The sequence below is a fragment of the Sapajus apella genome, unplaced genomic scaffold (assembly GCF_009761245.1).
Source record: "Sapajus apella isolate SASKATOON/1434 unplaced genomic scaffold, GSC_monkey_1.0 scaffold19, whole genome shotgun sequence".
NCBI classification, from domain to species: Eukaryota; Metazoa; Chordata; class Mammalia; order Primates; family Cebidae; genus Sapajus; species Sapajus apella.
Window position 1 is genome coordinate 15,382,711 of NW_022436959.1, and position 17,125 is coordinate 15,399,835.

The 17,125-nt window shown below is 37.9% G+C and overlaps 1 protein-coding gene across 1 annotated transcript in view; it reads right to left on the reverse strand.

The window, feature by feature from the left end:
* DNAH11 (dynein axonemal heavy chain 11) overlaps window positions 1–17,125 on the reverse strand; it is a 406,504-nt gene that overhangs the window by 133,355 nt on the left and 256,024 nt on the right. Inside the window, exon 55 of the mRNA XM_032287021.1 lies at window positions 4,477–4,638. Coding sequence (XP_032142912.1) covers window positions 4,477–4,638 — 162 coding nt within the window. The remainder of the gene's footprint in view (window positions 1–4,476; window positions 4,639–17,125) is intronic.

Consider the following 17,125-nt stretch of genomic DNA (forward strand, 5'->3'; position numbering starts at 1 on the left):
CCTCCTGGGTTCAGGCAATTCTCCTGCCTCAGCCTCCTGAATAGCTGGGATTACAGGCACGCACCATCATGCCCAGCTGATTTTTTGTATTTTTAGTAGAGACGGGGTTTTACCATGTTGACCAGGATGGTCTTGATCTCTTGGCCTCGTGATCCACCCACCTCGGCCTCCCAAAGTGCTAGGATTACAGGCATGAGCCACCGTGCCCGGCCCCAACAAGCGTCGTTTTCTAAATCACATGCTAGTTTTGTGTTTTGAGTTGTTTGGTGAGTACATTATACCATTATGTGCTTATGCTTTTTGTATTTTGTCTTTAATTCTGGAGCTCGAGTACTGGTCAGAGGCAAGACAAAGTCCAGAAGAAGCCAACAATTTCCTAGATGAGATTACGGTCATTGAAAAGGGCACCTTCAACAGTTCTCTGCCAGAAAGTTAAAACAAGGGGGCAATTGAGAACTCAGGAGGAGTGGGGGAAAAATGAAACCCAGGCTGCGTGCAGTGGCTCACGCCTGTAATCCCAGCACTTTGGGAGGCTCAGGCGGGCAGATCACCTGAGATCAGGAGTTTGAGGCCAGCCTTGCCAACATGGTGAAACCCTGTCTCTACTAAAAATACAAAAATTAGCCAGGCATAGTGGTGCACACCTGTAGTCCCAGCTACTCAGGAGGCGGAGGTTGCAGTGAGCCGAGATCATGCCACTGCACTCTAGCCTGGGTGACAGAGTGAGACTCCATCTCAAAAAGAAAAAAAGAAATCCAGCTACCTCTTTTATCAGAAGAAGACAAAGCAGGAGTTGGTGTGAATGTTGTGGCTGGTTCTGGTGAGGCCAGAACCTAGAGAAAAGCCACAAAACTACAAACTTATAGTGACAGCTCCATTTGAATTAATTACACTTTCAGCTGAATAGGCACATCTAGATTCCTAGGCAGCTACAAAGTCTGGACCCTACTTATGAGGTCGAGGCCTGAAGAATGGGGAAGGACGTTAACAACTACCTGGGTCTTCCCTCAGCCATGTGACAATATGCTTAGGCCAGTGTAAGAACTGGGCAGAATCGAGATAAATGTCGTTGCATTTGTTTTTGTCTTAGTATTTTTAAATGGCTTCAAAATTCCTTAAAAAAGAGTATTATTTTCCTCAAATTCACAGAATTTCTATTGCTTAAGGTTATCCTTCTACTTTTTATTCAAAGGGAATAATTCTAATTTATATTTCAAAGTGAGAATTGTGCTGAAAGTCATTAATAGAAACTGTGCTAATATAGCTACCACTGACAAATATGTTGTTTTATAACCTTTGCGTTTGTCATGCCATTTAAAAAATGAATTTACAGACCATTGGAGAAACAACTTTCTTCTTAGACTGGATTTTCTCACAATCAGTTGTGGAAAACAGTAATAAAACGTGTCCTTCACAGGATACCAAACTGTGCAATGACTGAAGAGGTGACTGCATGGGGTATAACCGCTTTTCCCTGAAAAAGCTGCTGATACCGAGTTTCTGTCATTATTTTAAGTGGTACCACATAAGGACAGAGGATTTTAACTCATCAGTTGGTGAACGTGCCCAAAAAGATGACCTCGTTCACCTTGCTCAGATCCACTCCACACCAACCAACATCTCACTCCTTCACCAGACAGCTCACTTTCACTTCCATTCAGTAACTTCTCCTTTCATCTGGCCTTGCTTTCAAATATGTCTACGATGCATTTTATCCTGAAAAGCAAAAACATCACTGGTCTTTCAATACCCCAGCTTCTCTCAATTTTTTGCTGTAGAACCCATGTACTCATCAGTAAGATCTTCACCCAATTCTCTCTCCAATGAGCTTCTCACAGCCTTTCCAACCCTGTTCCCAGGTTTACCCAGAGAGCTTTTTCTTCTCTCACTCCTTACACACCACCTCCCAACTTCATTTCAAAATCTCCTTGGAGAAGCAGTGTATATTGACACAAAGTCTTCAGATAAATACTTAAGTGTCAAACTGTTTTGGTCATTGTTTGTCAGCTGTCATTCAGTTCAGTATCAGGTAACAGAAAAATAGCACAAACATTTATTTAGATGCAGTCAACCCGTATCTTTGGGTACTGAGTGTGTACTGACGGAAAATTACATGTCAACACACACCAAACTGCTTGCCTTTAATGAATCCTTTCTCTCTGGCCTAAGGGGGTCACCTTGTATAAGTACCTCAGACTCAGCAAACAAGGTCAATAATTAAGAAGGGCCTAAAATATGCTGATAACTTTCCGTCTTAAGAAAGGAAATTAAAACGAAGAAAGTGATCAAATTAGTGCTCATTCAAAAAATTTAAAAGCTGTTTTTGACCTCTACAGAAAAGACACCACATGTTTTTAGAAGAATATGGACACAATTTACTCTGAATTATAATCATTGCTCCTTCGCAACAAATTAAGAAGGTAAGAAAGTTAAATAAGCACCTTGTGCTGAAATGAAATCAGCTGGTTAATTGATTCTGAGGCACAATTCGGTTCAACAGAAATGCTAAAGTGCTTCTAAAATTCCTATTTGGCACTCAGCATCCTATAGGAGGCGTTATGACACCATCAGATCGAGCTGAGCACCTGACAGGAGCCCTCTGACTTAACACGATGCAAGTCCTGCCTCATCCAGCAGATGTCAACGGTCACTGGCATATCAAAGCTCCTTTAGCTGTTTTCAAAGTGGCGCCCACCTGAACACGAAAAAGCCTGCACAGAGTAGCGAAGCGAAGGAACTTTAAAAAGCACTGTGCCAAATGCCAACTTAAACCATGCTACTAGCTCTAATTTCCTAATATTTCAGAAAGTAACAGGCAGAAACAAAGTGCTGTGGCCCCCTCTCTTCCTACCCAACCAGCCGGGATGAAGCAGAACTTTGCTATCAGAAGATTCATACTGACTGTCTCCCTCTAATAAAGCAACATGGTGAACCCTTCTTGTAACTATGAGAAGATAAAATGATGCCCTAGAGAATTCCAGTAATGCAACAGACCTGGCAACTGCATAAGAAATATGTGTTAACATTTATGATTATTATTTGTCATACTTAATGATTTTCCAGACGTTAAAGTACAAAATATTTCTGGCAGACTTTAGAAGAGATCATTTCTTATTTTCATTTATTTGTGGAAATGTTTTAAGTGTAAATGTAGGGGAGACAAGGAGGGTGGGTAGCTGAATAGCCTAAAGCCTGTACTATATATAAGTATCTTCCAAATTAGACATTGCTTGACAGCTCTTCCCTAGCAATCCAGCACCAAATAATTAGATTAATAAACGTTTCAGGAAAAGACTAAAGGAGAGGAGGTCTTCCTCCACAAAATTCTGTAGGCATCGCAGAATACTTGCATGTGTACTTAACTCTATAGCTGTTTTTCTTTTTTTTTTTTAGTAGAAGCAAAGGAAAATGATACTATGAACAATAAAGCTAGCTGCATACAAACAATTAAATATGTAAATATGACCAGATTTTTAACCATATGGCCACCGAAAGATACAACACACAACAAAATGTAAAAGGATTCCTTTGGAACTGCGGCAGTTATGCCTTTTGGAGTAAGCGGGGGCTACAGTGGGTTGTACCTGTTCATGATAACCTTTCAACTAGGAACAGACATCATTCTTTACATATCTCCAGTTCTGTGTTTGCCTCTGAGAGTCAACTTCAGTGTCTGACCTATTCTAGGAAACTTTCACCTTATCACTCAATGGAATGAGGAGACAAAGCTCCCTGGGAAATGTCCACAATCACTTTTAAAAGCCATGTAATCAGAAAGGCACTAGACAGGAATAAAATTTCATCTCCAGGAAATCTAAGTAACTTCATAGCTATATCCTTCTTTCCTTTCAGTCTGAATGCTTGAAGCTTCTGTTGTTTTGTTTTGTACAACCATGTTAGAATGCCATGGGAGGTACACATTTCATCATGAAGACATGAATGACAAAATAACCCATAAAACATAAGTCTGTAAAGCAAATAAGCAGATATATTATTTGACTTGGTGGTTATGGAATATGGGGGCTGATTTTTCAACTGTCGATACTATGAGAATAATCACAATGAACTGCCTTACTTCATTAAGAAGCAATTACTTCGTTAAGAAGCATGGCTACAGTGACTATACTTCTGTTTGGGCTTTTAGTTCAGACTTAAAGGATTTATAATCAGTAAACCCCATTATGATTCAAGGAAGTAATGATCCTGGACTTTGATCATTACTTTGAGTGAGTCAGTGCATGAGTGAGAATATATATACTCAAGTGCTGTGTTTGTGCCTGTGTTCACACATGTGTGCACATCCTCAACGTGGTAGAGAAAAGGCCAGCCATCGTATTCCTTAGAATGTAAACTAACAGATAAGTTAACATCTTAAATCAGGACAGCTTTCTGACAGGAGATGTGTTTTTGAAAAGTACTTATCTACCGAGGATTTTTGGTGTGAGTTTGTGCGTGACGCAGGCTGACACGGCGTACCTCAATTCCCTTGGTTTCCTCAATGAACCTCCTGCTGACAGAGACCAGGGCCTCCTGCGGCCACGCATGAAACCAGTCAATAGCCGTGCAGTTAACTATGGCTGGGAACTTCCGAGCTCTAACTCTCAGCGTGTGACCAACTGGAGAGAAACACAAAATGATCTGTGGAGACACGGGGGCAAGGCAGAAACAGGCGGGTGATGAGTGAGCAGAGAATTACTTTGCAATTTTAGACAATGAGAGAAAGGAGCGCAGCCAACCATGACATGAAACTACCCTAAAGCCCTACAGAGTGGACAGCAACATTAACCTCCTTGCTAATCAAAGTACAAACCTGTCCAAACAGGCTGCTCCACTGAACACACGGAAACACTGCTGTCTGCTTTCCTTAAAATTTGTCTCTCTTTGCTTAAACATTTTTGATTATCATCATTAATAGGGAGACCTATTATTCATTTACATCACACAAGTAAATTATAATTTAATTATAATTTATTATAATAAAAAAACAAAATTAAAAAGAAATCACCATGATACAATACCAATATCTTTATCTTCTGTTCCTTCCATTTTGTAATTCATCAGGCTCCATATAAAGCTGCATAATAAAACACTTAAAATGTTTTCTCATCATTAATGTTTGTGTTTCCATTTAAAATGAAATACATCCACTTGAGCTCCCACTTCAGAATTTTAAAGAAATTAGAAATTCAGTTTATACTATCACACTGGTCTTCAAGAAAAAAAAAATCAGTTTAAACATTCTCCTGCTGAGAAAATTTTTAAGTTTCTGCTGTAAAGCTGATGTTGTGTGTGGCTGTGTAATGACTTACAAGTTAATCAAAATTTAAATATACTTCCATACTTTTTTTAGGGACATAAGATATTCTGTCAGGAGTCCTGAGGGTGGCTATGGCATCTGGCTCTGACAGAAGGTCAAAGGAACTCAGTGAGAGGAGCACCTGGTCAGCTCCTGCTCGCTTCAGAGGGTACTTCAGAGGAGACACCCTGTATAAAGTGCCAAAACAAAGGAGGTGTTCAGGAAGCATCCTTTCCTTCTCTGCTTTCATTCTCAAGTTCCTGTGGACGTGAGGACACTGGGAAGAGAACTGTCAACTGCGGTAAGGTCTGAGAGGGAGAGTCTTGGTTTCCTCTTCCCTAGAAATGGCTTAGATCTGATGATAAAAAGGTTTGTGACTGCCTCTCAGTCTCTTATAACACTTTGAAATCAGGCAATTGAAATCACTTTTCAAAGGATGTGATTTTTTTTTTTTTTTACCTATAGGAGTTAAAAAGTCCAGGTCATACAATATTCCAGCATACATGAACCTGTATCTCATTTAACAAGTGTCTTATTATGTTTATTTTATATACCATGTGTATTCAACAATTCAAGCTATATAAATATTAAGATCAAAATGTTTTATTGTGTCAAAAACCATGAGATCTACTCTCTTACATTTTTAAGTGTATGTACAGTGTTGTTAACTGTAAGCACAGTGTTGTGCAGCAACTTTCTAGAACTTTCTTACCTTGCATTACTGAAACTCTACACCTACAGAATAGACCTCCCTCCAGCTCCTGGTAACCACCATTCCACTTTCTGTTTCTAGGAGTTTGACTACTCTTGATACTGCACATAAACAGAATCACACAATAATTGTCCTTCTGTGACTGGCTTATTTCACTTAGCATCATGTCCTCAAGGTTCATCCATGTTGTGACATATGACAAGACTTTCTTCCTTTTTATAGGTGAAATTATTCCACTATGTATATATAGCACATTTAGTTTACCTAGTCATCTGTTGACGGACATTTTAGTTGCTTACATGTCTCAGCTACTGCGAATAATGCTTCAGTGAACATGAAAGTGCAGATACCTCTCTGAGATCCTGGTTTCAGTTTCCTTGGCTATATACCTAGAAGTGGGATTGCTAGATTTTATGGTACTTCCGTTTTCAATTGTTTGAGGAGCTACCACACTGTTTTCCATAGTGGCTGCAACATTTTACAATTTCACCAATAGCATACAAGGGTTCCAGTTTCTCCACAGCTTCATCAAAGCAACACTTATTTTCTGCTTTTTTTAAACTCTAACTATCCTAACCTACGTGAGGTGATTCTTCATTGTGGTTTTGATTTGCACTTCCCTGATTAGTGATGCTGTGTATCTTTTGATATACCTGTTAGACATGTGTAAGTCTTCTTTAGAGAAATGTCTACTCAACTTCTTTGCCCATTTTAAAATCAGATTTTTAAACTTGAATTATAGGAGTACCTTATATATTTTAATTATTAATTCCTTATCAATATCAAATATCAAATCAGTATCAAATAATCAAACATCAATATCAAATATCAAATACACAGTTTGCAAATATTTTCTCCCATTTCACATAGGTTGTTTTGACTCTGTTGCTCATTTCCTTTGCTGTACAGAAGCTGTTTAGTTTGATGTAATACACTTGTCTGTTTTTCCTTTTGTTTCCTGTGCTTTTGGTGTCATATCAAAGAAATCAATGCCAAGACAAATCTTCTGAAGATTTCCCCTATATTACATTTAAGTATTTAACCCATTTTGAGTTGATTCTTCCATAGGTTGTAAGATAAGGTCCAATTTAATTTTTTTTGCATGTGGTGAAATGTATTTAATGTTGCATAAGCTGATCATTTTTTCATTAAATTCGAGTTATAAATTAATGATTGCTGTAATATTTCATGTGCTAACAAGCCTCAGTTAAAATGCATAGTTTTTACTTATATCTCAGTTCTTATGTTTCTCTTATGAGCTTTCCCCAAAACTTGAGTATTTCTCCTTTCTTTCCAAGTTGGCTACCCACACCCAACTCATCTCTCATTTGTGCCAATTTTAGAAATGTCATTTACATATAATGTTAGCAAAGGCAAAGAAAAAAAAAAGCATCTTTTATTTGACAAGATCCCAAATATTTTCATCACTTCTACACTTAATTTTCACACTTGTAACTGGCATAGTATCCGATCTTAAGAATGTGTTAGAAAATAAAGTATCTGAACTATGTTTGTTCAGTCTCAGGAAAAGATGCTTTCCCTGTGTTACTGAGTCATAAGCCTTCCTTGCTGGTATGGTTTGCCTCTGTGTTCACCCACATCTGATCGCATGTTGAAATCCCCACAATCCTCATGTATCCCAGGTGGGACCTGGTGGGAGGGGACTGGATCATGGAGGCAGTTTCCCCCATGCTGCTCTCGTGATAGTAAGGGAGTTCTCATGAAGATATGATGGTTTTATAAGTACCTGGCATTTCCCCTGTATGCACTTCTCTTTCCTGCCGCCACGTGAAGATGGTCCTTGCTTCCCCTTCTGCCACAACTGCAAGTTTCCTGAGGCCTCCCCAGCCATGTGGAACTGGGAGTCAACTACACTTCTTTCCTTTATAAATTACCCAGTCTTGGGTATTTCTTTAGAGCAATGCGCAAAATGGAGTATTTATTGAAAACCAATATAGAATGGTCACTTAGAGAACTAGTTTTCTTTTCTACAATTTTATGATTGAAGATATTTCCCCCTATGTTATGTATTATCGCTTAAATAAGGATCCTCAGAACACTATGTAAAATTTCATAATGTGAGAGGGCCTGGAAGGGTGGCATGGAGACCAGGTGTTCTCAAATAACTGTCTGGGAGTTGGTTAGAAATATAAATCCCTGGACCAACTCCAGACAGAAATAATCAGAAACTCTGGGGGTGGGACTCAGCAATGCGTGTTTTTAACAAACTCTCTAGGGTTATTCTGATACAGTGATAGTCTAATAGTTTTAATGTATCTACAGGAATACTTCAATGAAACATTGACTTTTTCAATGTTATTGCAGTTTCTTAAATGCTCATAGAATCTAGATCTCTACATACACAGATAAAAAATTTAGAGAATTTTAAATAAGTAATCTAAATTGTATCAGCTAAGCTAGACGCTAGGAACTAAATTATAGAAATATACTTGTTCATTAGTAATCTCTTTGAAGGTAAAGGGGAGTGTCATGCCAGCCTTGAGGAGTGCAGTTACTGACCCAATTCACTGCTCAGTAATTTCTAATTTTGCTAAAAATTGAGCATAAAATTTCTCCTGCCATTCAGCGTTCCTTGGTAGTAAAGTTATGTGAGATTTTTCCAGAAACCCACACTAATGTCTGGAAACCATTGGTTATTCTGCTGTTTTCTAAGACACTACTGTCTTAGAAAACAACTTTACAGATAACCTGAAGTAAACCCCAGTTGTCACAAGGAACATTATTGTGGGGGGAAAATCATTCCAAATAATTTTCCTGTTACTTTTCCCTTAATTTCATGAAAGATTAATATAGCAAAAGGCTTATAAGAAATAAAAACAAAATACATAATTTTAAAAGGGTGTCATCTACAATTTAACTACTAGTATAACAAGCATGTGAATAGTCATTTTATTTTACACCTTACGGGTTGTTTGTTAATATCTGCAATACGTTAACAAGGGCTACACAGACTGGTGGGGATGCGGCTAAGCAGCATTTCATGGACTCTAATGTAAGCCCACGCTGCAGAACCAGCTACCAGAAGCTCTTAGCCAACTACTTCTCTCATCAACATAAATGGCTGCTGTGGCAGCATCATGGATGGTAGTCATGATTTTTCACTGATAAAATAAGTAGTGTTCAAGATACCTGAAGCAAAACCTCCCCACTCCAAAAAATGTGTGCATACTTCTGCCAATGTATGAACAAAATTTAAAAATCTAAGTATCAAGGTATCCCAATAATTATATTTTGGGCAGCAGCCCTTGGGATTTTGGAACTTGACCAGTCCTGTGGTAAAGTGTTTATGAAGACAGTCTAGTCTTTTGATGTGATTCCAACGAGGTCAGTTGAATCCTTCTATGAAAATACTGCCACATCTGCCCCAAAGACATCTTCCAAGGATGGGCAAGTCGAGTCCCCAAAAGAACAGAGCTGGGATTACACCAAACTTATAGAGCAAGTTGTAAGGTTTTTGTGTGCGCCTTCTTATTATCACCAATCAACTCTCTAGCAGGCTTCAGTCTGAGACATCCTTTCCTGGAAGCATACCTTGAGTTGGGAGATTTGGGGAAAAATCCCTCTCCCTCACCCAAGACGTCATCTACCTTGAAGTACCTGAATTCACTGAACTATACCCTTCACCAAAAAGTTCTTGACAATTGCTAGTAAGCTTTAGTTAGTTTCCAACAGTGGGATTAGAAAGGAAAGTCAGAGAAAAAATAAAGTTAAAAATGCCTCTGGCAGCTGTGCTCTTTTCTCAAAGCAAATTCTCACAAGTAAAAAGCAAACCCTGAAATCACCATCTATGTACTTCCTGCGGCTCTAACATTTGGATGTCAGGAACTTGCTTTTGGAATCCGTACCATAGAATTTTCTATCGTTTTTTTTTCTTTTGCCCACACAGGTGTTATGACTCATTTGCAGGCATCCACTTTTCCCTGTGCTTTGTAATATGTTTCTGTTTCTTTTAGATAAGATCTCATCATAAGTACATATTTATTTGTATATCACTAACAGGACTCAGTCAATTTCACCTGGTAATGAAAATGTGAATTTCCACAGTCACTCTGTATTTTTTTTCCATTTGATATAGTTTATTCTCAGATGGTAGTAACCCTCCCACATATTTACTTCAGAAGCTTCCATCCATCACTTAGGTTTGCATTTATCCTCAAAAGCCTCAATATTTTTCGAGAATAATAAAGTCTCAATCTGAGGGAACCCTCGCAGGAATGGAGGTTTAGTGCAGAAAATCTTCCCCAGTTTGAATGCTCAGTGTCACTTTATCACTGTCCTCATATCTTCCTGTATTACCCCCATCTAATTACCTTTCAATTTCAATTCGTTTTGAAAAGATCCAATTCCTTCAACATGCACACACTCAATACATTTTCTTATTTATTGCCCTTTTAGACAGCACACAATGAACTCATTCCCATAACCTTTGACTTGTGTCAATATTGGACATTACAGATATTTGCTAGAGGTAATGTTTGACAGCAGGGAGTTTTAGTTAATTTATTTTTCTTTATTTTCTAAACAAGAAAACTCTGCTGTTCACAAAGAAAATTGTGTGTGGAATCCCCATAGATAGCAAAGAGCAAGCCTATTTCTGAGGGGGAAGACAGGAAACAGAGCCCTTGTCTCAGCTCCCATGCTTGTCACCAGGGCCTGTGCTGGTCACAGACTGCGTTCCAAGACAATCTCTAGCCCCATAACAATGTATCAGTTTTGTTTTGTTTTTTAAGAAAACCAGATGCCTACTTTTCTTTCTTCTGGATAGGCCTATATTTGAACTGTGTCACATCAGGTTTCGGGCTTCCAAGCTCTGCTGCTCAGTTAGAGTAGAGGATGTTTCTCCTGACGCTATGGGGTAATTCCATACACGCACACCATTGCAAGAACAGGCCTCAGATTCTACCAGCAAACCCCACAGGTGAATGCTAGCAAAATGAGAAAAGCACAATACACTTTCCAAAATGCAAAGGCTATTCAACATACAGTGATGTTCTTACTCAAGGGATTAAGTGCTGGATTTCTGGTATATTTTCTTTTATAATATAAAATAATGGAGAAGACTTCTACTCACTCTTTGGAAGTCTCTTCTTGATCATTATTTTTTGGTGAAATCTTTCTTGTCCTGTCTTCTGTTATCTTACATAACCTTTATCTCTCACGTACATCGTTGTGATTTTACTTTTTGTGTGTGATTATTAGATTGAATGAGGTGGCTCTAGGTGGGCAGTGGCTGGGTTAGCCTTTGCTCCCTGTCACATTCCAAGGACTCAGCACCTCACAGGCACTCAGTATATATTTGCTGAGTGATGAATGGCTACACGAATGAGTAAATCTATAACAGTTTGAAACAGACTTTTCTGGGTAAAATATTGATATTTGTGTCCTAATTTTTTGAGGTTTTGCTGTTTTATCTAATATCAGAGGGTGAACCTCAGATACAGAGTACAAGGTGGCACCTTTTGTCCTTCTCTGAAGTTCTTTTCATTCTACTTATGTCAAATAATAACAGAAAATGGGAGGACAGAGACTAGAGCACTGTATCCAGAGAGGTGTGGTCCTGCAAAGCAAAACACAGCTGGCAGCACTGAGACTCCCAGAGCCCTGGAACCGGTACCGGGCAAGACAGGTGTGAGTGTTTCTTGTTTCTCATTAGTGCATGTGTCAGAATGTGCACTAATGAGAAACAAGTGGGGTAGGAGGGGTTAAGAATGTCCCTCTCATCATCGAGATGGCCACGCACATAAGGGAAAGAAATTAAATGTTCTGCTCCTCAGCCAGAGGGAGGTTTGAAGAGACTTGACTTTATAATTTTGCAAAGACAAGGTTCTGTGATATCTGATTTTCCTCTGGGAAAGGTAAGTAGTTGAGCTTTTACACGAAATGAACAACATGCCCCGAAAATTACTTATGTGACTACTAAGTCTCTTGGCGTAGGCCATGTATGTCTATGTTAATCTGCTGCTTGGATACAAGTGGTGCTTGGCATTTTTTGTTGAGACTCTCAGTTCCCTGCACATGACGCAGGGTGAGCCAGTAGGAAATCATCCACCTTGTCTGTTGCCAAACTTTAGCTGTGAATTGCTGTCTCTACTATCCAAGAAGAAAGAAGAGGAAAGGAGCCTAAGTGGAGCCAGGGGAAGAAATACTATAAAACCAAGAAGAGTAGAAAAGCATCCTGCAGATTGAAAGGCTGATGATTCCTCTGAAGTTGATTTAATACAAGAACCTTAAGAAAAGAATAAAAACTTGCAAAGCATTCTTAAGAGGCTGGAAGGATAAAGAAAATAATAGAAACACATAGTAGGAGAACAGGCAAAGATGAAAGGAGACGACAAAAAAAGGGAGTTTAAATCAAAACAGACAGGATAAACTGCATCACCTTTTCCTAAAAGTAATATTGAAAATATCTCAAGCCAGCATTTTATCTAATACCAATGATGGAAAGCTAATGGCATTCTCATTACAAAAATATATAAATAAAGATGATCACTATATTTACTTAAAATTTTTAAGTGCTGTTCAGAAAGTATGGCTGTCCCAGGATATATGAAAGTGGTGATAGTTATAAAGGATTAAAAATTAAAAGATGATCTGTCTACTCAGCAAACTCTAAAGAACAAAATGCAAAAGCTATTGGAATTAATGTATGCACTGAATTGGTTGGTAAAACAAATGCATAACTAATTATCCATCTATTCCTCCTTCCCTCCATCCAGTGGCTTTATGTCCACAATGATCACTTAAAAATTTGGCAGGAGTAGAAAACAGCATAAAATATTGAGAAAAGAAATTAATGAGAAATGTGTAAAATAAATTCAAGAGAATAATCTGCTTTTCCAAAGCTTTAAGACATTTTGACTAAAGAAAGAGATGTGCCACATTCCCGGAAGAGGTCAATTATTATAAAGATGCTAATTCTTCCCACATTCATTAACAAATTTTAGGCGATTCTAACAATTCCCAACAGGCTTAGCAGAATTTAGCAAAGTGATTTTAAAGTTCAGCCAGAATAAAAATGAATAAGAACATCAAAGGATATTTGGAAAATATACTTTTTGTTGGGAGAGAATTCACAATGTCAGGGAACAAACCTTAAATTGTAACAAGGAAAACAGTGCAGGTGAACGAATAAAAATATTCAATATTGTAAATATATCCATTATCCCCAAATTAGTCTATATATTTTCATTGGGTTTTTTTTAAAAAGTCAAACTGATTTTGCAGTTAATCCAGGAAATTAAAGGTACAAATAACTAAGTAAATGTAGAAAAGGAAGGTGATTTTGCTCTACTAGGTTCTAGAATATACTATAAAGCTATAATAAACAAAGCAGTGTGACAATTCTGCAGGGACAAATTAATGGGACATAATAGACAGCCCCAAATAGAATTTCTTATGTTCAGGCATTTAATGTCTGAGATAAATAGCATTTCAAATCAGTGGTAAGAGTTAGCAGAATTATAATAAATTCCAAAACAAACACTGGAAACACACAGAACCAGAACATTCTAGATATACAAATAATATCTATTATATAAAATGCTCCTATAAAACAATACAAATTACAGCAAACCAATAGGAAATTTGGGAAAAGCTGTAAGTGGATAAAGGACATTTTCTACCAATGATTATTTAGAATGAAGTACGTTTCAGTTAAATAGTTCACTCCATACACCAAATTCTTGAATCATTTGATTTTTACCTCCATGGCAGCCTTCTAATCAGAAACACAAACAGGAAGGTAATTAAAGACAGTGTGAGATGAGAATAAAATTTTTTTAGTTTCTGAACATACACTTCATGTTTATAAGTACTTAGAAAACTGAGAGGAAATATATCAATATGCTATCTGTAGACAGTATTATTAAGGGCAGTTTAAAAATGTTCTTTCATATTATTTTGTATTTTTAAATTCTCTACAATAAGCATATATTTTTTATATTATCAGAAATGGATCTCTCTATATATATACTTAAGTAGATAGATAATGAGGCAAATATCTAAAATCTTGGGATGGAATCAGGGGCTGCTACATAAATCAAGTGTCCTTTGCCCTATACCATCAGATGGCCAGGAAGGAAAAGTAGGAAGGAAAAGTTATTGTGTTAACTAAGGTCCACCGGAGAGAAGATGAAAGTTCTGTATTCTAGTTGAAAGCTGAGAACTGTGTAGGAAAAGATGCACATATACGAATGTGAAGGAAAGAAGGCACTTGGCATTGCTATTCATTGGCTTATTTGAGGCAATCCAAGGACACACATCTGACGGCTGTTAATGGGAACTGCCCTCTGGGCTTCAGAGGTCACATTTTGCCTGTCAACAGGTTCTCACTGTCTCTGCATTCCAAGTGGGAACTGACTTTGGGTGGTGAGCATGGGTAATGGGGTGGCAACTTCACATCATTTAGCTTAACCTGCCAGGTATGCTCACCAACCCCCTGTAACACATTAAGCTTTCCATGATGCCCAGCTTGGAATGCATGCAAAGGAGGTATCAGCTCATCAGAAATTCTGAGTCTTTAGTACACACCAGTGAGTATCATGATATCTGAAAATAACACAGAGCAATTTGGAATTCTTTAAAATTCCACGAATGTGGGAGGTAATACATATAAATTAAAAAAAAAAAAAAAAAAAAAAAGGAGCTGCTATTTTCAGCCTAAAAGACTACCCATTTTTTACCACAATAGCTCTCCCTCAAGGTAAAGAGGTCATGGTGCTAATTATTAACCTGCCACAGGATGTATCAAACTAAGTGACAGGCCAAAGGGGATCAGAAGTGGGATCCTTTCTTCTGACACAGAGATCCTATTTCTACATGGCATTAAAAACAAAGTAGAACAAAACAAAAATGAAAAAACAACCTCCTACTCATTTTGATGGGAAAGAGATAGATCATTCAATTAATAGTCTGGTGATGATGGGTAAAAATTATCCATATCTTACTCCAAAAGAAATTCCATCTTCTATTGAGTTAAATACCAAAAAAATGAGACCATAAAAAGGATTAGACAACTATAGAGATGAATACAGAACTGATCTCAGTTTCGGTAAGGCCTGCCTACACATAGCCTCAACGGAAACAAAGAAAAAGGCTGATGGGTATAAAAATATAAAATGTAAAACTCCTGTATATCATTCTGTATTAAATGAATATTAGTAAGTCAAGGAAAAAAAACATATAAATATTTCAATAGATGCTGAAAATGAATTTACTAGGTAGATACTCCGACAAGATACATATTCTGAATCAAATGGCAACGTAAGATGTAACAGTGAAACATGAGACACATTTAAAGTAAGAATCAAGACAGAATTCCTACTATTATCATAATTATTTAAAGTTCTACAGTATTTATCAATGCAATGAGGGAGGAGAATAGAAATACAGGATAGCTGGAAAGACAAAATATCATTATCTGCCGGCTATATGGTATCAACCCATGATTAGAAACCATAAGAGAGACAGTAAGGTAGGTGATTATAAAGTTAAAAATCAATAGCTCTCCTATGTACAAATAATACACCATTACAAAACTTTATGAAACAATCCTTCTATAAAAGCAGTAAAAGACATTGTACCCTGAAGATTAAAGTGTAATATAAAATAAGCATTCAGCATGATTTCACTCAAAATTGAAATGGAAAGTGTTTAGAATTTGACAAAATGATGCCAGTGCTTATCCATATAAACATAGGAGAATACGTAGGAAAAGCTTAACAAGAAAGAGCAATTCGAAGTAAAAATAAATGATAAATCTTTACCAATTTACAGTGCAATGCTGAAATCAGTAGCAGAGAATTAACAAGAAAAGAGAACAGAGAATTTGGAAACAGATGCAATTAATACGGCTATTGGACATATACTAAAGATGTGTTTGAAACTGGTAAGGAAGAAATACATGGTCTTTAGATAAGAAGACTTTTTTTGGGAAAAATAACCTGAAACATCTCAGTTCACACTTTGCCATATCCAATAAAAAATACACTCCAGAGGTAGCAAATTTTAAAGGGAGCGTGAAAGCATATAGGCACTAAAATGACTGATATTGCTCCTTTCAAAAACTACTCCAATCCCTTTCCAATTTTACTCATAAAGGCAATGTCCCCAAATTAAATATTCACTCCCTCAGACTCCTTGGTAGCTGGAGGCAGCATGGGATGCATTTGCGGCCGGTAAGACATCAACTTAGGGTTGTGGGGAGGAGCTTAGGTTTCCTGGTACAGAGCCTCCAGCTCCTCTTCCCCTTCCTTCCTCCTGCCTGGAACATAAACATACTGCATCCACCTGTGATCAGGAGGCAAGGGGCATCACGATGAAAGCTGGCAGAAGGGAAAGATGAGAAGAGCATCTCTTCTAAGGAGGCTCTAGTAACAATGAGCCAGTCTGGACTTACTATTGTGAGAGGCTTTAAGACACTAGTGAGTCTTCCCTTATTGTAGCTCAACTTGAGTTCCAACTGTCTCTAGTAAAGATTATCTCACTCTCGCCTTTGGGAGGCCAAGGCAGGCAGATCACCTCAGACCATGAGTTCAAGACCAGCCTGGCCAACATGGTACAACCCCATCTTTACTAAAAATACAAAAAACTAGCCAGGCATGGTGGCAGGGATCTGTAATCCCAGCTACTCAGGAGGCTGAGGCAGGAGAATTGCTTGCACCAAGGAGGCAGAAGCTGCAGTGAGCCGAGATTGCGCCATTGCACTCCAGCCTAAGCAACAAGAGGGAAACTCTGTCTCAAACAAACAAAAACGAAAATCAGTAAAAATAACCGGGCATGGTGACTCACACTACCTGTGAGTAAAAAGAGCATCAAAGAATTTGAACGCATGTTTTAAAACTACGGTGAGCTGTAACTACTGAATCCAGCAATATCCATTCTACGAATTTATCCTGTAGAAGCAAGCAAAGTTGAGCATGAAAGATATATATATCTCAACAATGCTCATTCTGGCACTATTTATAACAATGGCTCTTAAATTTCATCATGCCTCTGAATTACCTGGAGGCCTTGTTAAGACAGATTTGTGGGGGCCACCCAAAGTTTCTGACTAAGGAGGTCTGGGGTGGAGTTGGAGAAACTGCATTTTAAAAAAA